Consider the following 23,113-nt stretch of genomic DNA (forward strand, 5'->3'; position numbering starts at 1 on the left):
ATACAGCCATGAGTAACGTGTTGAGGGGAACGCGAGTCAGAATACTTTCCCAAACCTGTGTAAATGTGAAACAAGGAGATATGTGTTTCATTATTTTCCCCCTAAAGATCCGTTCCCATTTGTCGTTCGAAAAAAAAACGTGTCGTGTGGTAGTGGGAACACTCTCATTTAAATTACATTGCTTACAAGGACATTTTGTGTCCTTTGAAAAAAAAAAAAATAATAAAATAAAATAATAATAATAATGAAACTCGCGACAAATGGGAATGGGCCTTAAGAGGTTTGATAAAGGGAACTGTAACCAAGGGTCTTATCATCTCAAAATTGAAGAGAAAGACAGGATAGGAGAAAGCCAGCCGTTCCGAGAACGAACCTTATCTGTTTAGGATAAAGTTCACCCGGGGCGGGAATCAAACCCGCAACCTAGCGCTTACAAGGCAGATGCGCTACCAACCAAGCTAAATAGACTGGCAGTGAAATTTCTAAACAATGGTGATGAAATTCTATAGGCTGGAATTGAACCCACGCCCTCCTGTTTACCGAGCGAGCGTCTTGATCTTGACCACTACATCACCGAGACAAGTTAAATACAAAATACAAAGGCAAATAGGTTTGATAAGCACGCTACCTGTTCCACCATATCTTGTATCTCCGTCACATGTTCAATGAGAGAGCGTTGAAACACATGGCGTAGTGTGGCTACCAGACTCTCAACTGAGGTATCGAGGGTTCGATGTGCCCGTGTCATGGTGGCCATGGTTTGTAGGGTGGCTAGACGCACCGACGAGGTAGAGTGAGAGAGATAGGGATAGAGGCGAGGTAGAACTTCCATCACTGGCTCCGAACTGAAAATATTAATAATGATAATAGTGCTAGGTTTTTTTTTGTGAAGAGGTTTGATAGAGGAAATTGTAAAAACGGAGGTCTCATAATCTCGAAATCGAGGCGAGAAGGAGGGAAAGATAGGGAAAAGCCCGCCGTTTCGAGAACACACCTAACTGTTTAGGATGAAGTTCACCCCTCCACATGAAAATCGGTTCCGCGACCTAGACCTTACAAGGCAGACGCACTAACATTCGAGCCAATTATGGTTGGTTCGTTTATTAGAAGGAAGGGTTGCTTACAGTGCAGTAGATGCGTGTGACATGGGATGACACATGAAAGCTGAAAAGTGGCCAACTACTTAGTACCAACCTGGTTCCTGCACACATACTGGCATAGGACTCCAGGGTGGCGTATGTCTCACTACCGCACCCACGGCTTGTGCCGCAGCTAGTCTGGTATCCCATGAGTTACTCCGCAGCAAGCAGTACGTGCGCCGCAGTAGTGTATGTAATTCGTGTGGATGAAGCCGTTGTAACTCACCAAGCTGTGTGGCCGCGGCGTGTCGGGTGTATGGTGTGGACCCGGTCTCTAACAACACGAACAGACGGTCTAGCCTGGGGGAGAGACAGTACCGGGGTCGAGATACACAATAATCAATAAATTAAAAGAGTAGGTAACGGCAAGAACAAGCTATAGCCTATGATTAAGAGCGAGGTTTAACAAATCAGAATTGAGATTAATCTAGGATTAAGCTATACTTAATCCTAGATTCTTAATTCCGTGGCACAAGCTCCGGCTTTTACGGATGGGTATACCATTTGTTAACAATCTATTTTGATGAGAGATTTGTTCTGAAAAACCAATAAATGGAAACTTATAAAATAAAATACCCAGTTCAATCTCCAATTAAACCCAACTTCCACTACGTAGAACGTGGTCTTCAAGTGCACAAGAAAATGATGATGGTAAAAAAGGTTGAAACATTAGATTTTTTTTTATATATATATTGTAACTTGGCCAAAACTCGAAGAAAGCTCATGGTTATTTTTGGTAGTAAAAAGTGCACAACTTTACTGGCAACACTTTGTATCCATTCGGCCCATAGCTATAATGTCACGCGATTTCATTATTCCCCTCTAAAACAAATTTTAAAAAGAATTTTATCTGTATCAATAATCATTTCATGTCTGATGGTAATTTTTATTGATTTTATTTAATATACCTTATTTATAAGTACTGTCGGCTAAGACTAAAAAGTCCCATTATTTTTCGGAAGTTACATCAGAATAAGGTGTGCTACGAAATATTTTTTTTTTCCTCGTGAAACTCTAGTGTGAGAGGTCTTTATCATTTTCATAGGCTTAGATTTTCAGGCAGTATCGCGCGACTCCGCTTCCAATGTGCGTTCAAAAGAACAAAAATGAAAAATCGTAAAAAAAAAACAAAAAAGTTGAAAAGTGGCCCACTAGTACCTACCTGGTTCCTGCACACATACTGGCATAGGACTCCAGGGTGGCGTATGTCTCACTACCGCACCCACGGCTTGTGCCGCAGCTAGTCTGACATACTTCAATCTAAGATTTCCTTTTATGAGTTTTCACAGGAAATATACTCACTTGTTTCACAGCCAGAATATATTTGAGTCCCAATAGTCCCCCATGTCTGGTCTCCCAATGTTTCTGCTGGGCGAGAGTTAGCAATAGATCCACTACCCGGGTCACTAGACTTTCCTCATCTATCAGTGATATCACCACACCTGTATGTCACAAATAATAGTTGAATCAAAATAGTGTAGAAACAATATGATGGTTTTTAACAAAGTTAGGAAATAAGTTAAAGAAACCCTTAATAAAATATGTATAAAAAAAAGTTTAAACGCCTAATACTTAATAATAGAATATTAACATAAAAAATCTGGTATAAGTGTAATGACTGTAATGTAATGTAAACGTCACAAAAGTTTCCATTTAGCATCACTGCAATATCAACATCAACTATAACGCATATAAAGTGAGAAAGACCAAAGGGGGTTTTTTCTTTTTAGTCCGTCCTTCCTTTATTATTACTAATAATAAAATGTATAGGGGACGGACTATTGTATTCGCTTCGGTGTCGTCTGTCTGTCGGTCTGTCTGTCCCCATAGAAGGACTTATCCAAACCTAGTCCAATCTAGGCCTCAGCTATATTTAATACCTTGGTCAAAACTCGAAGAAAGCTCATGGTTATTTTTGGTAGTACAAAGTGCACAACTTTACTGGCAACACTTTGTATCCATCCGGCCCATAGCTATAATGTCACGCGATTTCATTATTCCCCTCTAAAACAAATTTTAAAAAGAATTTTATCTGTATCAATCATCATTTCCGGTCCTATATTGTGCAGCTTGCATATGATTCATAGCTGACATTACAATAGAGAAACAACGCGACGTTATCCACATTGCATAATTCTTATCTCTACTTATTACGTACCTTGACGTCATAGTCGTCAAATATCAGAGCAGATTTTCTTCAGATATGAAAACAAGGAGCTTGATTGAGACAGCTCCAGGATTCAATGCTAGGTTTGTTCTGTACAGCTAACCTTTGATCAAGTCATGATTCTGCAATAGAAATCAAGCACCTAGTTATTCTAGTTTATAAAGAGGTTTGAGAGAGGGAACTATAACTGGTAATGTCTTGTCTTCCCGAAAGAGAAGGAGGTCAGGATAGGAGAAAGAAAGCCATTCTGAAAACAAACCTTATCTGTTCAGGATAAAAATTTCGCCCCGGTGGGAATCGAACTCGTGACCTATTACATATTTATAAGGCAGGCATGCTAATCTCTGAACTACATTTTTATTCTTACCATTATCAGTTTGTCCTTGTCATTTTCTTAGAAATTGATTGAGAAACACACATATTTCTTTATAAAAAAATATTCTTTATGCAATACAATATTAAAATAGCTACTTAAATGAAACAGATAAAAAATTATCCTTTCCTATTTTATTCCAAGTCCCTACATAAATGTTCCCAGTCCAAGTCTATGAAGTACTGCACTAAGCTAGGGGGCTACTAGGCTACACTATCAAATGAAACTGATAACTCAAGAACAGGAATAGACTGAGTGTAGTCAAGGATCAACACTGGCACTTAGATGATAATAATACATTGTAACATAGGTCATTTACAGGCTCACACTTTGAATTAGAATAAATTAGATCTCTCACTCCTCTTTCAATTGGACTGCTATCCATGTACTTAGGTGTGGTAATTTAGTATCTATATCTACTTTAAGAAAGTAGTTGTGGGTATTTTCAGTTTGGCTGTGGAATGTAAACAGGGCGTAGACCAGCTTATTCTGGCTGGGGGACTTTAAACAGAGAGTATACCAGCCTGAATTTCCCTTGCTAAAGAAATAGCAAAGGTTGAGTGCAAAGGGCATCCACTTGTAAAATTTGTAGCCAAAACCAAATGTCAGCCCAAAGCAATCACCCTAGTTAGGGCTGATTGAGAGGCTGAGAAAAAACACCAACCCCATCTGTACACGGGAAAAGGCAAAGATGAAGAAGTTTTGGGTATTTTCCAACAGACACAATGTTATGCAAGACTGCAAGAGCAGCATAAAACCAAATAAATGGGATTAAAACCAACAAGACATTTTTCATAAAACTACAAACACACTAATTTTCCAACTGTAAGTAAGTACAATCAGTTATTCAGATACCTGCCACACTTTGAATTGTTTAACTTGAGTGCTCTAGCAATAACTGGTGCATCAGAATAATTAAACTGCTTCTCACCAGACATAGAAAATATAATGGATATTTATTGACACAATTGGTTTAGGTACATACAGCATTTCTGTATTTTATTAAAAACAGTTCATAATTATTCCTACCATTATTCATTTCATTTTAATAACCATATCATTATTCACAGAGAAAAATCCAAACTAAAGCCTTGTACCTATTCTGTGTATTTGAACAAATGGAGCAGTTGCAAATGGGTCAAAATTATTGATAAATGGTCAATTCTTACGTAAAAAGTAGTGAAAAATCCAAATCTGAGGTCAAAACTCCGGGGGGAAAAAAAAATGTAAAAGGTTGAAAATTCAATTTTCATTTCCTGTTCTAATGAAAAAGTTCAAAGATGTGTGACGTCAGACTTCAGGCAGTTGCCTCACTAGGTAGTGCCAGTATGCAAGTGCACTTGCAGAGGAGCAGAAAGAAATGCACAGAAACGTATGTGCACAAGCTTTGCTCGGGACATTTGATGTGACATCATTGCCTATGGAAGCGTATGCCATGATATCAAAGTTCATGATTTACCAGTATTTTTTAAATCATAGGAGAAAAAGAAAATTCCATTGGTCCTCATTTTTCCTGCTCCATGACTTTGAAACATCACCCTAGTAAGTGCAACTGTTCTATTGTTGTCCCCATCCTGACTTTCATGGCATGCTTTAAGTACAAATAATCATCCCATCATTCAAGAACGTATCTATGTGAATATGCTATTTACTGGTATTTTTTGACCAATCTTTAGGGATTAAATACACCATATATCCTGAAAAGAAATAAACTGGGGACATATGACAAGCAAGCTATTTTTTTTTTTTTTTTTTTTTTTTTTTAAAAGGCACAATGGGGTGGGGGTGTGGGGCACCCATTAAAAAGTCTAAGTTTTTTTTTTTTTTTTTTTTTTTTCTTCTGATAAGGCACAATGTGGTATGGGTATGGGGTACCCATGTAAAAGTCTAATATACATAGAGGGTTTATTACTTAACTGGAATGAAACAAAAATTGGTGCTGAAAATCTATCTAAATGTAGAGTAGAGGATCATACTGCATACATAATAGGGTTGCCAACTTTTTTTTCGGCATATACGGTACAAACTAGCAAAATGGTGAAAAAATACGGATTTCCCGATTTTTACCCGGAACAAAGGCATGCCCCCCCCCCCCAAAAAAAAAAGACAAAAATACGGATTGTTCCGGGAAATAACGTACGGTTGGCAACCCTAATACATAAGAACATAAGTGAGTAAATGAAGTAATTCTTTCATTAAGTATAAACTTGATGTTCATTAAAAAAACAGTGAAGCAGACCAGCTGTAAACAATAAAAATACTGCCACATTTGATATTGAAGCACAATACCACCCTTTCATGATTAGGTTTGTTCTTACACTGTCATAGTTGTGCTATGTGCCCCAGATAATTAAAAAGGATATTAATCTACCTGTATATTATCTACTTAAATATAAAAGGGACGGACTTAGATTAACCACTAAGGTCAAGACTCAAGACCAGCATGCCCTTGTGAAAATGTCATGAGTGCTAGGAAAATGCCATGTCATACAATTCAATCAAGAGATGAATACTGAATCAATAAAAAATGTACAGCAATATTAATAGGAATACTGGACCACTGATAAGGGAAATAGCCTGAAGGTAGAGAGAAAACCACTAGGTAGGTACCCACTTATCAATGTACTGATTGCCTTTGATTTTCAACTGATTCTCTTGAAATTGAGGTAATATTAAGAATACTGGACCACTGATAAGGGAAATAGCCTGAAGATAGAGAGAAAACCATTAGGTAGGTACCCACTTATCAATGTACTGATTGCCTTTGATTTTCAACTGATTCTCTTGAAATTGAGGTAATATTAAATGAAAATAAGTTCAAACCTTTATCAAGTTATAGCTGTGTCTCGAAAATAGGGTCCTGAGAGGAAAATGACGTGAATCCATTGAAAATTTGATAAAAAAATCAGAAAATTAATTATTAATTTTTTAAGCGACATGATCATCTCAACGGTTAAATATATACTGACAGCCATGATGCGCGTGTTTGCAAATTTTATTCGCCTCCTTGCATTTGATTGGTCGAATATTTGAAAAGTGGTCCTAAACAAACAAAATGCAAACTACAGTAGTCTCTCAAAAGGGACCGTTTACATAAAGCGACGAACGAAAAAAAGCCTCATGAAGACATTTCAGTCAGCAATGTCAGCATGTAGCATTCAGGAATCACACAACACACAGTCAGCAACTCAGCGACCTGAGCTAAACAAATACAGGGTGGAGCAACGAAACTATTTTATTTTTTTTCAATAATTTTTCGTAAAAAAAAACGGTGTATAAAAAAAAATATATTCGATCGTTCACGAAAAATAAGAAAAATAGCTTCCTATTGATTTGAATAGGCCCTCTAAGAACGGATTTTCCGAAACTCGTAGTAGTTTACAAACTATAATTATGACCAAAAAACTATACTAAAAATCGTTCATAATCAACGCACAGCCGAAACGGCTGGACCGATTTCGATGAAACTTCGAGAATAGCTTCCTTTTGATTTGAATAGGCTCACTAAGAACGGATTATAAGTAAGATAGTTATCTTGCCTTTGAAAAACGGATTTTTCAAAACTCGCAGTGGTGCCAAAATTATTAGGGACGAAAACGAATAAAAGTATAATATGGTGCCAAAATTATAGTATGGTCAGGTAAAACGGTACAGTACCTACGGTACGTTACGGTCATGTAAGGCATGGTACGATACGGCATGGTACGGTTAGGGTCAGTCAAGTGTACGGTCAGGTACAGTTAAGTACGGTACGATATGGTACGGTCAGGTACAGTCAGGTACGGTCAGATACGGTACGTTACGGTCAGGTCCTGTACTATATGGTACGATTACGGTACGTTCAGGTACGGTACGATACGACATAGTCAGGAACGGTCAAGTACGATACGGTACGGTGAGCTACAATACGATACGGTACGGAACAGTCAGATACGATTAGGTACCTACAGTCAAGTATAGTCAGGTGCGGTACAATACGGTAAGTTATACGCTGTTACGCTACGGTCACCTACGGCCATATGCCTCTATGCATACGGCCATGCCTTAGCCACGCGCAAGGGGGCGGAGCCTGCTTGTATGGAATAAAATATATGGCTCCGACCTCCGGCCAATAAAAAAAAAAAAAAGTATGGACAACTGTTGCCGTACAGAAAATGATGCCGGCGCTGCCGTACGATACGACATAGTCAGGTACGGTCAAGTACGATACGGTACGGTGAGCTACAATACGATACGGTACGGAACAGTCAGATACGATTAGGTACAGTCAAGTATAGTCAGGTGCGGTACGATACGGTCACTTACGGCCATGCCTCTATGCATACGGCCATGTCTTAGCCACGCGCAAGGGGGCGGAGCCTGCTTGTATGGAATAAAAATATATGGCTCCGACCTCCGGCCAATCCAAAGAAAAAAAAAGTATGGACAACTGTTGCCGTACAGAAAATGATGCCGGCGGTGCCGTTATGTGTTCTGACTACGGTAGCTGTTTGCAGTTCCGTATTTTAGAACTCCTTTGTTTACATTTTCGAAACTTGCAGTTCTCGAAAACGCTCTCAATTTCTCAAAATTTTTAATTTTAGTACTCTCATGTGGCATTGTTGAAGTAAGTATTTTTCCTTTTAAAAAGCAAAGAAATTATCTTTTACCTCTAAAATTGTATTATTTTAGTTGCTTTTCAAGATTCCTAGTGCATAAAATTCGATGCGCTTACCCCGGCACCCAATTTCCATATTTATCCATCTTGATTGTCCGTGCCACTGGGTTTGAGGTTAGGTCCTTGTAGCATGGGATAAGCCCCGGATAGGAGAGGGTTTACCTTTTACCTTTTACACCTTAAATTGAAGTTCTGTGGTTCCTAGCTGCGTAATGTACTATTGTAATTCGGGTCCCTCTTATATGACTCTAGGCAGCACATGGCTGAGTTATTAGATGGGTCTAAACAGGTATGGTGGTTTCATGGTCAAGTACTTGAAGTCCTCACAATGTTCCATAATTCATGGAGTGCCTTGGTTCAGATTCTGCCACATTCCACTAGGAAATCATCATTGTAGAATTTGCCTGTAGTTTTATTCCATCTTGTACACATGAAAAATTTGAAGTACAACTTTTAATTTCTGTGATTTGTTTCAGGTTTAACCGTTGCTCTCAAATAAACAGAAACGATGTCGGGAGGACTAGATATCCTGTCTTTGAAAGAAGATGATGTGACCAAAATGTTGGGTGCTCAAACCCACATTGGTAGTGAGAACTCAGACTACCAAATGGAACAATATGTGTACAAGCGTAGAAATGATGGTGAGATATTTGTTCTGGTGATATGCTACAGGGTTTCATTGATCTTGTGTAACAATATTTGGCAATACCTGAAAATGCTTGTAGACTGTTTACATGTAGTGTCTGATCATGCTCCTATGTTAGGATAATACACCCAGCCTTTATTAATTGATCATTGGAGCTCCAGTACCTAATTATTATTATTATTTCTAGATAATTATTATTCTTGTGGAATTTCATTTGGTAATAATGTACAAATATAATTTGTTCAGGTGTCCATATCCTGAACTTGAGACGCACATGGGAGAAGCTTCTGCTGGCTGCTCGTGCCATCGTGGCCATTGAACATCCTGCAGATGTCTTTGTCATTTCCTCCAGACCCATTGGCCAGCGTGCAGTCTTGAAGTTTGCATCCTACACTGGTGCTACACCCATTGCTGGAAGATTCACTCCTGGAGCATTCACCAATCAGATCCAGGTAAGGTTTTAGGAAATGGGATTTCCTCTTTGGAAATTTATTAGGTTTAACTACATTAGAGTATCTCAGGATTAAGGTCAATCCAGGGTTGAATATGATTAGTTTATCAAGTAGGTAGAGGGAAATTTCCATTTAATCTTATCCCTGAGTTTTTGAACCCTGGTATTAAATTGGGAATATTTTGAAATTGACAAATGAAAGATTGCATTTTTTTCTTCCTTTACTATTTTATTGAAAAAAAAAGGAGTTCTATTTATATTCCTTAATCTTCAATTTCAGGCTGCATTCCGTGAACCTCGTCTCCTTGTTGTCACCGACCCTCACACTGACCATCAACCAATCACTGAGGCTGCCTATGTCAACATCCCTGTTATTGCTTTCTGCAACACCGAGTCTCCTCTGAGATTTGTTGACATTGCTATCCCCTGTAACAACAAGTCTCCCCATTCTATCGGTCTCATGTGGTGGCTGCTGGCTCGTGAAGTTCTGCGTTTCCGAGGTGTGATAGTAGGTAACTTCCACAGTTTTTCCTAGGTATACCACGCTTTCTTACTCCATGTATTTCTATTCTTTTGACTTTCATTCCTACATAGTTCTCATCCTCATCTCTTCTCTCCCTAATGTTCATATCACTGTAAACTTTTCTCTTTTGAAACCTCTGTGAAGTCAAAATTCCGAAAAACTATCTTCAAAATTCTATTTGGTAAATTGGGGACCTGACTACCTAACTATACTCGGTACCTATATGTAATGTAAATGTAAATGCAATTTCTTTGTGTTATTATGTCACAACTTTGGTGCTCACTGCAGCATTGTAGGATTTTTCCAAGTATCCTAAATATATATACAGCCCCTTGTGTAACTGACTGACTCACTCACTCACTGACTCACGTATACAAATTCTAACCCACTTCTAGATGAGCTAGGAATTAGAAGTGTGATAGTAGGTAACTTCCACAGTTTTTCCTAGGTATACGTATACCACGCTTTCTTATTCCGGGTATTTCTATTCTTTTGACTTTCATTCCTACATAGTTCTCATCCTCATCTCTTCTCTCTCTAATGTTCATATCACTGTAAACTTTTCTCTTTTGTAATCTTAGGAACCTCTGTGAAGTCAAAATTCCGAAAAACTATCTTCAAAATTCTATTTGGTAAATTAGGGACCTGACTACCTAACTATACTCGGTACCTATATTGATTGTTCCCCGTACATACCTACCTACCCCAATGCTGGTAGGTACTCTATCTCCACAGCAATAATAATATCTGTAGTAAATATCTCCAAGATTTAGACATAGACATACCTACCTACCTCTCGGACACACTTACGGCCATGCCTCTATGCATACGGCCATGTCTTAGCCACGCGCAAGGGGGCGGAGCCTGCTTGTATGGAATAAAAATATATGGCTCCGACCTCCGGCCAATCCAAAGAAAAAAAAAGTATGGACAACTGTTGCCGTACAGAAAATGATGCCGGCGGTGCCGTTATGTGTTCTGACTACGGTAGCTGTTTGCAGTTCCGTATTTTAGAACTCCTTTGTTTACATTTTCGAAACTTGCAGTTCTCGAAAACGCTCTCAATTTCTCAAAATTTTTAATTTTAGTACTCTCATGTGGCATTGTTGAAGTAAGTATTTTTCCTTTTAAAAAGCAAAGAAATTATCTTTTACCTCTAAAATTGTATTCGCTCTCAAAATTTTAGTACTCTCATGTGGCATTGTTGAAGTAAGTATTTTTCCTTTTAAAAAGCAAAGAAATTATCTTTTACCTCTAAAATTGTATTATTTTAGTTGCTTTTCAAGATTCCTAGTGCATAAAATTCGATGCGCTTACCCCGGCACCCAATTTCCATATTTATCCATCTTGATTGTCCGTGCCACTGGGTTTGAGGTTAGGTCTTTGTAGCATGGGATAAGCCCCGGATAGGAGAGGGTTTACCTTTTACCTTTTACACCTTAAATTGAAGTTCTGTGGTTCCTAGCTGCGTAATGTACTATTGTAATTCGTCATGGGTCCCTCTTATATGACTCTGGGCAGCACATGGCTGAGTTATTAGATGGGTCTTTTCTAACAGGTATGGTGGTCTCATGGTCAAGTACTTGAAGTCCTCACAATGTTCCATAATTCATGGAGTGCCTTGGTTCAGATTCTGCCACATTCCACTAGGAAATCATAATTGTAGAATTTGCCTGTAGTTTTATTCCATTTTGTACACATGAAAAATTTGAAGTACAACTTTTAATTTCTGTGATTTATTTCAGGTTTAACCGTTGCTCTCAAATAAACAGAAACGATGTCGGGAGGACTAGATATCCTGTCTTTGAAAGAAGATGATGTGACCAAAATGTTGGGTGCTCAAACCCACATTGGTAGTGAGAACTCAGACTACCAAATGGAACAATATGTGTACAAGCGTAGAAATGATGGTGAGATATTTGTTCTGGTGATATGCTACAGGGTTTCATTGATCTTGTGTAACAATATTTGGTAATACCTGAAAATGCTTGTAGACTGTTTACATGTAGTGTCTGATAATTTTAATTTAATACAGGAGATCAGTTTACATAATTGATAAAAAAAGGAAAAATACAATACAATAAAATAAAAATACAATAAAATAAAAACAAAAACACTTGTAGCATGGGATAAGCCCCGGATAGGAGAGGGTTTACCTTTTACACCTTAAATTGAAGTTCTGTGGTTCCTAGCTGCGTAATGTACTATTGTAATTCGGGTCCCTCTTATATGACTCTAGGCAGCACATGGCTGAGTTATTAGATGGGTCTAAACAGGTATGGTGGTTTCATGGTCAAGTACTTGAAGTCCTCACAATGTTCCATAATTCATGGAGTGCCTTGGTTCAGATTCTGCCACATTCCACTAGGAAATCATCATTGTAGAATTTGCCTGTAGTTTTATTCCATCTTGTACACATGAAAAATTTGAAGTACAACTTTTAATTTCTGTGATTTGTTTCAGGTTTAACCGTTGCTCTCAAATAAACAGAAACGATGTCGGGAGGACTAGATATCCTGTCTTTGAAAGAAGATGATGTGACCAAAATGTTGGGTGCTCAAACCCACATTGGTAGTGAGAACTCAGACTACCAAATGGAACAATATGTGTACAAGCGTAGAAATGATGGTGAGATATTTGTTCTAGTGATATGCTACAGGGTTTCATTGATCTTGTGTAACAATATTTGGTAATAGCGCGGTCAAACTTTCTTGACTTGGCAGGGCGGAGCGCTACCGCGCTCCTTAATACCTGAAAATGCTTGTAGACTGTTTACATGTAGTGTCTGATCATGCTCCTATGTTAGGATAATAGACCCAGCCTTTATTAGTTGATCATTGGAGCTCCAGTACCTAATTATTATTATTATTTCTAGATAATTATTATTCTTGTGGAATTTCATTTGGTAATAATGTACAGTGACACATGATAGCAGCTAGTAGACTCATGAAGTTATTACAGGCGGAGGTGAGTTGGTCATGGTCTGCTAGTAATGTCCATAGCTGTGTAATCAGGGCCGGAACATGGGGTATGACACATGATAGCAGCTAGTAGACTCATAAAGTTATTACAGGTAAACTTACAGTGCAGTAGATGCGTGTGACATGGGATGACACATGATAGCAGCTAGTAGACTCACCAAGTTATTACAGGTAAACTTACAGTGCAGTAGATGCGTGTGACATGGGATGACACATGATAGCAGCTAGTAAACTCATGAAGTTATTACAGGCGGAGGTGAGTTGGTCATGGTCTGCTAGTAATGTCCATAGCTGTGTAATCAGGGCCGGAACATGGGGTGTGGCTATGAGGTGAGGGGCTACAGGGATGAGAGTAGCGGCTGCTATGTTACCCACATCATCTACAGGATCAGCCAGGCCTGATAGGATGAGGGGGAGAGAGCGGGGAAGAAGTGAAGGCACCATGTCCTAGAGGGGGGATAGAATGAATCAGATTGTTAAGTTAGAACTTGAAAAGTGCATTTTTGAAATTGGTGAAGATTTTCTATTGAATTTTTTTTAGAAAAAATTCATCTTTGGGATTTTATTTTTTAACTTTTCCCCATAACATTCTGCATATTTGCGGTATTGGTTAGTCAATGCCTTTTGTTTTTACATACTTCAATGCATTTTTGAAATTGGTGAAGATTTTCTATTGAACTTTTTTAGAAAAAATTAATCCTTGGGATTTTATTTTTTAACTTTTCCCCATAACATTCTGCATATTTGCGGTATTGGTTAGTCAATGCCTTTTGTTTTTACATACTTCAATCTAAGATTTCCTTTTATGAGTTTTCACAGGAAATATACTCACTTGTTTCACAGCCAGAATATATTTGAGTCCCAATAGTCCCCCATGTCTGGTCTCCCAATGTTTCTGCTGGGCGAGAGTTAGCAATAGATCCACTACCCGGGTCACTAGACTTTCCTCATCTATCAGTGATATCACCACACCTGTATGTCACAAATAATAGTTGAATCAAAATAGTGTAGAAACAATATGATGGTTTTTAACAAAGTTAGGAAATAAGTTAAAGAAACCCTTAATAAAATATGTATAAAAAAAAGTTTAAACGCCTAATACTTAATAATAGAATATTAACATAAAAAATCTGGTATAAGTGTAATGACTGTAATGTAATGTAAACGTCACAAAAGTTTCCATTTAGCATCACTGCAATCGATAAACATCAACTATAACGCATATAAAGTGAGAAAGACCAAAGGGTTTTTTTTTTTTTTTTTTTTTTCACAGGTGTAAAAGAATCTGGAGTACCTGACTGGTATTGTCAAAGTAGTTTTCTCTATCTTTATCCTAGGACAAAATGAAATATTCTTACCCAAAGCTTGAGCACAGGTCTCCCGTACAGGCGCTACCACTTGATCCGATACAAAATCACCGAATCTATCCAAAGCCAGAACACACAATAATCTTACACTCACATCTTCTAACCATGCACGATTACTATGCTCCATCTGGAAGTACAAGCAAAAGTAAATTAATAATGGAAAATGAACAATACAATGACTCAATAATATTGACTAGGTAATCATCCAACACAAGAGCATACGCTAAGTCTTCCTCTTCCTCGCCTTTTACGTAAAAAAATACTTGGTTTTTTTTTTTCTTAAAAAAAAAAGATGAGTTTATTTTTTTATTAACAGTTCATGAACAACCCTTACATAGACGGGGGGGTCGGCGTTTTTCACTAGCCTCTCAATCAGCCCTAGAGTGATTGCTTTGGGCTGACATTTGGTTTTGGTTACAAAACTTTTACGGTAAGGCTACAAATACAAAGAGCACATGCTAATGAAATTTAGTAAATAAAATTCTTTCCTTTCTATTTATTAACCATGAATGTATGTACATACCTGGACTTTGGTCTGACCCACTACTTTCCCCGCTCCTCTGCCATGTACTTTGATAATTTCCCTCAGTGCTGTAGCAACACCATGTCTAACCTCCCATAGGGGAGAGAATAAATCCCCACACAGACCATCACAGAACCCTTCCAGGGGCCATTCAGTTGCCTGCAAACCAAGAAGATACGTATGTGATACATGTTTATTTATACAAGAATAAATCCCCACACAGACCATCACAGAACCCTTCCAGGGGCCATTCAGTTGCCTGCAAAACCAGGGAGATATGTGTTGATTTACTTATTTAGTCTTTTTTCATCATCTTGATATCAAAAATACTTCCAATATACGAGCGTAGAGCGTCCGATTCCAACCTTTAAAAACTTTTCTTTTCTTAAAAGGAAGACAAACCCCACCAAAAGAGAGGAATTTTCAAGTAAATTTTTAATTAAATATTCCTTCTTAACGCGGTTTTCATACTGAAAATAAAACAAATTACACCTATCTTCTTCTTTTTGTTTCTAGTCTTTTCCTATTAAAATAGGGTCGGCGTTTCTTGTCAGTCTCTTACAGGCAGCCCTATTGTGTACCTCATGTTCTAATATTTTTTTTTTGAATACACCTAAGTATAAATCTTTTAATAATTAAAGAAAGAAATGTAATCATACTCACATCACCCCATGTTCCATCCACATCCGGCACACCTCCCTCCTCTCCTCCTCCCCCCTCATCCTCCAGCTTGATTCTCTTCTCCAAACATTCTCCCGTATCCTGTCCGGAGACGGTTCGGGGATCGGGTCCTGAGCTAGCACGGGGCCTGTGCTTGATATCATCCTGCCTGACATGTTCTCCTGGATCCTGTCCGGACCCTGCCCGGGGCCTGTGCTTGGCCACTGCCCGACGTGCTTTACGCCGCGCGCGGTTCATTTCACGGGAACTCATAGCACCACCACCTCCACTATTATTCAGACTTCCAGATGACAGGATATCACCTACATTCGGCTAGAGGGAGGGGAATGATATAAAAAAATGGTGAGTATAATACAGGCTTTATATATAGGGTGTTTTTTTTAGAGGTTTGTTTTTCAAAATGCTATAAAAGACATGCTATTTGAGGTATGGTCATGTTTTTTTCTTTATTTGAAAGGTAATTGTTTGCCATTTAGTGTTTGAACTCTGAATAAAATTTCGGGTAAATGGGCGCCGCGGATAGATCGAATGAAACTTAGTCTAGAAAATCCAATTTCCGACTACTTTTTTCATAATCTGAAGCCGTATATCTGCAAAAACGGTGTATGATGTCTTCCAGGTGCTCCAAAGTTTATTTTTTATCACAATCATTTCCGGTCCTATATTGTGCAGCTTGCATATGATTCATAGTAGATATTACAATAGAGAAACGACGCGACGTTATCTACATTGCATAATTCTTATCTCTACTTATTACGTACCTTGACGTCATAGTCGTCAAATATCAGAGCAGATTTTCTTCAGATATGAAAACAAGGAGCTTGATTGAGACAGCTCCAGGATTCAATGCTAGGTTTGTTCTGTACAGCTAACCTTTGATCAAGTCATGATTCTGCAATAGAAATCAAGCACCTAGTTATTCTAGTTTATAAAGAGGTTTGAGAGAGGGAACTATAACTGGTAATGTCTTGTCTTCCCGAAAGAGAAGGAGGTCAGGATAGGAGAAAGAAAGCCATTCTGAAAACAAACCTTATCTGTTCAGGATAAAAATTTCGCCCCGGTGGGAATCGAACTCGTGACCTATTACATATTTATAAGGCAGGCATGCTAATCTCTGAACTACATTTTTATTCTTACCATTATCAGTTTGTCCTTGTCATTTTCTTAGAAATTGATTGAGAAACACACATATTTCTTTATAAAAAAATATTCTTTATGCAATACAATATTAAAATAGCTACTTAAATGAAACAGATAAAAAATTATCCTTTCCTATTTTATTCCAAGTCCCTACATAAATGTTCCCAGTCCAAGTCTATGAAGTACTGCGCTAAGGTAGGGTGCTACTAGGCTACACTATCAAATGAAACTGATAACAGAACTCAAGAACAGGAATAGACTGAGTGTAGTCAATTATATTTAAAGGATCAACACTGGCACTTAGATGATGATAATACATTGTAACATAGGTCATTTACAGGCTCACACTTTGAATTAGAATAAATTAGATCACTCACTCCTCTTTCAATTGGACTGCTATCCATGTACTTAGGTGTGGTAATTTAGTATCTACTTTAAGAAAGTAGTTGTGGGTATTTTCAGTTTGGCTGTGGGATGTTAAACAGGGCGTAGACCAGCTTATTCTGGCTGGGGGACTTTAAACAGAGAGTATACCAGCCTGAATTCCCCTTGCTAAAGGAATAGCAAAGGTTGAGTGCAAAGGGCATCCACTTGTAAAATTTGTAGCCAAAACCAAATGTCAGCCCAAAGCAATCACAATCCCCCTGCCATTGGGTTGCATGGAAAACGAATACTATTTTTTTTTTTTTTTCAACATATTACTCTTTATTTATGGTACATATACAATTTATGGTACTTCACTTTTCATTTGCTTGTAAAAAGTGAAGAGGTAGGTATTCGCTTTCCATTCAACCCAATAGTTAAAATAAACCTTCACAAAATTACCCAGTCTTCAATCAAGTAAGTATCCCCCTGAAAGACTAAAAGTACTAAAACTACAACCGACCAAAGAAAACTTGATGATGCATTACTTACTTGGTCCTATTCCCGTAGAGGTGCTCCCCATGGAGTCCTCCTCCATATCAAACTCACTCCCCTGAGATGCAGTCAGGAAAGAGCTACTGTCCAGTATGCGTTCTATATCAAACATAGCCAGACTAAGCTTCCCTGAGACAACACCATCTTGAAGAACCATAGTATTACAGTCTGCAAAACAGAGAATAAATACCTAGTTTAGTAAACTCGCTCAGAAAAAGGAGAAGAACAAGTAGTCCCAACATAGTTTATTTCTTCATATTAAAAAGAAGAGAAAAAAATCTGTAGAAGCTCCAAAGACCCAAAATCTAAAAAGCAATTGTCTGATGGTAATTTTTATTTATTTTATTTAAAATACCTTATTTATACTGTCGGCTAAGACCAAAAAGTCCCATTATTTTTCGAAAGTTACATCAGAATAAGGTGTGCTACGAAATATTTTTTTTACTTTCTATTACCCTTATTTTCCTTGTGAAACTCTAGTGTGAGAGGTCTTTATCATTTTCATAGGCTTAGATTTTCAGGCAGTATCGCGCGACTCCGCTTCCAATGTGCGTTCAGTATAATACAGGCTTTATATATAGGGTGTTTTTTTAGAGGTTTGTTTTTCAAAATGATATAAAAGACATGCTATTTGAGGTATGGTCATGTTTTTTTCTTTATTTGAAATAAAATTTCGGGTAAATGGGCGCCGCGGATAGATCGAATGAAACTCAGTCTAGAAAATCCAATTTTCGACTACTTTTTTCATAATCTGAAGCCGTATATCTGCAAAAACGGTGTATGATGTCTTCCAGGTGCTCCAAAGTTTATTTTTTATCACCATAAACTAATGATTTTACACATATCCCGAAAGAAAATCATCCAAAGGTGTCGAATCGCACGATTGAGGGAGGGAAATTATGAAGGAAATTGAGCGAAATTATATGCTAACAAAACAAAAAATTAAACCAAATGTTTCGCTTCGTTCGAGCTATCCGAGGGGCTCATATGCCCGAACTTAGTATTCAAACACTAAATGGCATACTTTTAGCTTTCCAATAAACAAAACATCATGACCATACTTCAAATATTATGTCTTTTATAGCAGTTTAAAAAACAAACCTCTAAAAAAAAAAAAAAAAAACACCCTATAAACCCCCCCCCCCCAAAAAAAAAAAAAAAAAAAAAAAAAAAAAAAAAAAAAAAAAAAAAAAACACCCTATACTTTTATTTTTCTTCAAAAAATTCAACGACTTTACAAGTGAAATTTCAAATTTCGACGACTATTAAATCCGATGATAGGTAGTTGTTTTACATCCTTACTATTCAGGAAAGTAACTAGGATTTGAACCCAGGACCTTCGGGTTGAGAGTCAGTGTTAACTGTTCGGCCACAGAAGTGGGCTACTGAGGGTTCTAGTTACTTCTTATCTCAATGTACTATTACTTACCTTGTCCTGTTCAATATCTTTGGTTCTACTAGTAGTGATGAGATCCTCTTTGGTTAGCAGAGTATCAGTGATACTGGGATCTAGTAGAGGAAATCCTAACTTGGCATGGAGCTGTTGATGTGCACGTTGTAGAGAATCTTTGTTGTCTGAAACCAAACATTGAGTGTTTTAGAGTGAATGAAACTTTAAAAGGAAAAGAAGAAAATATGTATCTCCTCTAACGTACTTTTTTCCCTTTCATCAACTACGTAGGTACTCCTTCTTCAACATTATATTCCGTCCTATTTTTTCCAAGTTCAAATATTCCTGATATTTTTATCCCTCTCAATTAGTCCTGGGGCCAATGCTTTTAGGCTGCCATTTGGATTTGGCTGTAATTTTTTTACGAGTGGATGCCCTTTACACTCAACCTTTGCTGCTTCTTTGACAAGGGAAATTTCAGACTGGTCTAAGTACTTTCTGTTTAAAATCCCCCTGCCATTGGGTTGCATGGAAAACGAATACTACTTCACTTTTTATTTGCTTATATTGTGCTTGTAAAAAGTGAAGAGGTATTCGCTTTCCATTCAACCCAATAGTTAAAATGAACCTTCACAAAATTACCCAGTCTTCAATCAAGTATCCCCCTGAAAGACTAGAGTACTTTCTGTTTAAAATCCCCCTGCCATTGGGTTGCATGGAAAACGAATACTACTTCACTTTTTATTTGCTTGTAAAAAGTGAAGAGGTAGGTATTCGCTTTCCATTCAACCCAATAGTTAAAATGAACCTTCACAAAATTACCCAGTCTTCAATCAAGTATCCCCCTGAAAGACTAAAACTACAACCGACCAAAGAAAACTTGTTGATGCATTACTTACTTGGTCCTATTCCCGTAGAGGTGCTCCCCATGGAGTCCTCCTCCATATCAAACTCACTCCCCTGAGATGCAGTCAGGCAAGAGCTACTGTCCAGTATGCGTTCTATATCAAACATAGCCAGACTAAGCTTCCCTGAGACAACACCATCTTGAATAACCATAATATTACCGTCTGCAAAACAGAGAATAAATACCTAGTTTAGTAAACGCGCTTAGAAAAAGGAGAAGAACAAGTAGTCCCAACATAGTTTATTTCTTCATATTAAAAAGAAGAGAAAAAAATCTGTAGAAGCTCCAAAGACCCAAAATCTAAAAAGCAAATGTCTGATGGTAATTTTTATTGATTTTATTTAATATACCTTATTTATAAGTACTGTCGGCTAAGACTAAAAAGTCCCATTATTTTTCGGAAGTTACATCAGAATAAGGTGTGCTACGAAATATTTTTTTTACTTTCTATTACCCTTATTTTCCTTGTGAAACTCTAGTGTGAGAGGTCTTTATCATTTTCATAGGCTTAGATTTTCAGGCAGTATCGCGCGACTCCGCTTCCAATGTGCGTTCAAAAGAACAAAAATGAAAAATCGTAAAAAAAAAAAAAGCTGAAAAGTGGCCAACTACTTAGTACCAACCTGGTTCCTGCACACATACTGGCATAGGACTCCAGGGTGGCGTATGTCTCACTACCGCACCCACGGCTTGTGCCGCAGCTAGTCTGGTATCCCATGAGTTACTCCGCAGCAAGCAGTACGTGCGCCGCAGTAGTGTATGTAATTCGTGTGGATGAAGCCGTTGTAACTCACCAAGCTGTGTGGCCGCGGCGTGTCGGGTGTATGGTGTGGACCCGGTCTCTAACAACACGAACAGACGGTCTAGCCTGGGGGAGAGACAGTACCGGGGTCGAGATACACAATAATCAATAAATTAAAAGAGTAGGTAACGGCAAGAACAAGCTATAGCCTATGATTAAGAGCGAGGTTTAACAAATCAGAATTGAGATCAATCTAGGCCTCAGCTATATTTAATACCTTGGTCAAAACTCGAAGAAAGCTCATGGTTATTTTTGGTAGTACAAAGTGCACAACTTTACTGGCAACACTTTGTATCCATCCGGCCCATAGCTATAATGTCACGCGATTTCATTATTCCCCTCTAAAACAAATTTTAAAAAGAATTTTATCTGTATCAATCATCATTTCCGGTCCTATATTGTGCAGCTTGCATATGATTCATAGCTGACATTACAATAGAGAAACAACGCGACGTTATCCACATTGCATAATTCTTATCTCTACTTATTACGTACCTTGACGTCATAGTCGTCAAATATCAGAGCAGATTTTCTTCAGATATGAAAACAAGGAGCTTGATTGAGACTGCTCCAGGATTGAATGCTAGGTTTGTTCTGTACAGCTAACCTTTCAAGTCATGATTCTGCAATAGAAAACAAGCACCTAGTTATTTTAGTTTATAAAGAGGTTTGAGAGAGGGAACTATAACTGGTAATGTCTTGTCTTCCTGAAAGAGAAGGGAGAAGGAGGTCAGGATAGGAGAAAGAAAGCCATTCCGAAAACAAACCTTATCTGTTCAGGATAAATTTCGCCCCGGCGGGAATCGAACTCGTGACCTATTACATATTTATAAGGCAGGCATGCTAACCTCTGAACTACATTTTTATTCTTACCATTATCAGTTTGTCCTTGTCATTTTCTTAGAAACTGATTGAGAAACATACATATTTCTTTATGAAAAATTATTCTTTATGCAGTACAAGATTAAAAAAGCTACTTATGAAACATAAAAAATTATCCTTTCCTATTTTATTCCAAGTCCCTACATAAATGTTCCCAGTCCAAGTCTATGAAGTACTGTACTAAGGTAGGGGGCTACTAGGCTACACTATCAAATGAAACTGATAACTCAAGAACAGGAATAGACTGAGTGTAAGGATCAACACTGGCACTTAGATGATGATAATAATACATTGTAACATAGGTCATTTACAGGCTCACACTTTGAATTAGAATAAATTAGACCTCTCACTCCTCTTTCAATTGGACTGCTATCTATGTACTTAGGTGTGGTAATTTAATCTACTTTAATGATAGTAGTTGTGGGTATTTTCAGTTTGGCTGGAGGACGTTAATCAGGGCCTGAATTCCCCTTGCTAAAGAAACAGCAAAGGTTGAGTGCAAAGGGCATCCACTTGTAAAATTTGTAGTCAAAACCAAATGTCAGCCCAAAGCAATCACCCTAGTTAGGGCTGATTGAGAGGCTGAGAAAAAATGCCAACCCCATCTGTAAATACACGGGAAAAGGCAAAGATGAAGAAGTTTTGGGTATTTTCCAACAGACACAATGTTATGCAAGACTGCAAGAGCAGCATAAAACCAAATAAATGGGATTAAAACCAACAAGACATTTTTCATAAAACTAAAAACACGCTACTTATATTTCCAACTGTAAGTAGGTACAATCAGTTATTCAGATACCTGCCACACTTGAAATTGTTTAACTTGAGTGCTCTAGCAATAACTGGTGCATCAGAATAATTAAACTGCTTTTCAGACCAGACATAGAAAATATAATGGATATTTATTGACACAATTGGTTTAGGTACATACAGCATTTCTGTATTTTATTAAAAACAGTTCATAAAAAATATATTCGATTATTCGATCGTTCACGAAAAATAAGAAGAATAGCTTCCTTATGATTTGAATAGGCCCTCTAAGAACGGATTTTCCGAAACTCGTAGTAGTTTCCAAACTATGACCAAAAAACTACTAAAAATCGTTCATACGCACAGCCGAAACGGCTGGACCGATTTTGATGAAACTTCGAGAATAGCTTCCTTTTGATTTGAACAGGCTCACTAAGAACGGATTATAAGTAAGATAGTTGTCTTGCCTTTTATTAAGTAAAGGTATCCTAAGAACGGATTTTTCAAAACTCGCAGTGGTGCCCAAATTAGGGACGAAAACGAATAAAAGTATAATATGGTGCCAAAATAGTATGGTCAGTTGGTCAGGTACGGTACGTTACGGTCATGTAAGGCATGGTACGATACGGCATGGTACGGTTAGGGTCAGTCAAGTACGGTCAGGTACGGTACGTTACGGTCAGGTCCTGTACTATATGGTACGATACGGTACGTTCAGGTACGGTACGATACGACATAGTCAGGTACGGTCAAGTACGATACGGTACGGTGAGCTACAATACGATACGGTACGGAACAGTCAGATACGATTAGGTA

General features: G+C 37.9%; 2 protein-coding genes and 1 long non-coding RNA gene across 4 annotated transcripts in view; 2 read left to right on the forward strand and 1 right to left on the reverse strand.

Annotated features, from left to right (window-relative positions):
- The window catches only part of LOC103518853 (TATA-binding protein-associated factor 172), a 54,038-nt gene that overhangs the window by 29,228 nt on the left and 1,697 nt on the right, over nt 1-23,113 (reverse strand). For both annotated transcript variants that reach the window (XM_026830352.1, XM_026830355.1), the window contains exons 2-11: nt 21,161-21,288; nt 20,487-20,731; nt 19,856-20,026; nt 18,996-19,141; nt 15,491-15,820; nt 14,828-14,986; nt 14,296-14,431; nt 13,770-13,909; nt 13,119-13,384; nt 629-845 (exon numbers count right to left, since the gene is read on the reverse strand). In XM_026830352.1, coding sequence (XP_026686153.1) covers nt 629-845; nt 13,119-13,384; nt 13,770-13,909; nt 14,296-14,431; nt 14,828-14,986; nt 15,491-15,820; nt 18,996-19,141; nt 19,856-20,026; nt 20,487-20,731; nt 21,161-21,171 — 1,821 coding nt within the window. In that variant the 5' untranslated portion in view covers nt 21,172-21,288. The remainder of the gene's footprint in view (nt 1-628; nt 846-13,118; nt 13,385-13,769; nt 13,910-14,295; nt 14,432-14,827; nt 14,987-15,490; nt 15,821-18,995; nt 19,142-19,855; nt 20,027-20,486; nt 20,732-21,160; nt 21,289-23,113) is intronic.
- Nucleotides 8,845-9,935, forward strand: LOC103518740 (40S ribosomal protein SA; the record flags this gene model as incomplete). Its single annotated transcript, NM_001329186.1, is given in 3 exon segments — nt 8,845-8,977; nt 9,229-9,434; nt 9,714-9,935. Coding segments are annotated over 3 exon segments (561 nt in total), but the record flags the coding sequence as incomplete, so codon positions are not given.
- LOC113471335 lies at nt 11,119-11,861 on the forward strand. Its single transcript, XR_003394072.1, has 2 exons — nt 11,119-11,165; nt 11,702-11,861. It is a non-coding gene; the product is annotated as an uncharacterized LOC113471335 (long non-coding RNA).

This window comes from Diaphorina citri, unplaced genomic scaffold (genome assembly GCF_000475195.1).
Source record: "Diaphorina citri unplaced genomic scaffold, Diaci psyllid genome assembly version 1.1 scaffold62, whole genome shotgun sequence".
NCBI classification, from domain to species: domain Eukaryota; kingdom Metazoa; phylum Arthropoda; class Insecta; order Hemiptera; family Psyllidae; genus Diaphorina; species Diaphorina citri.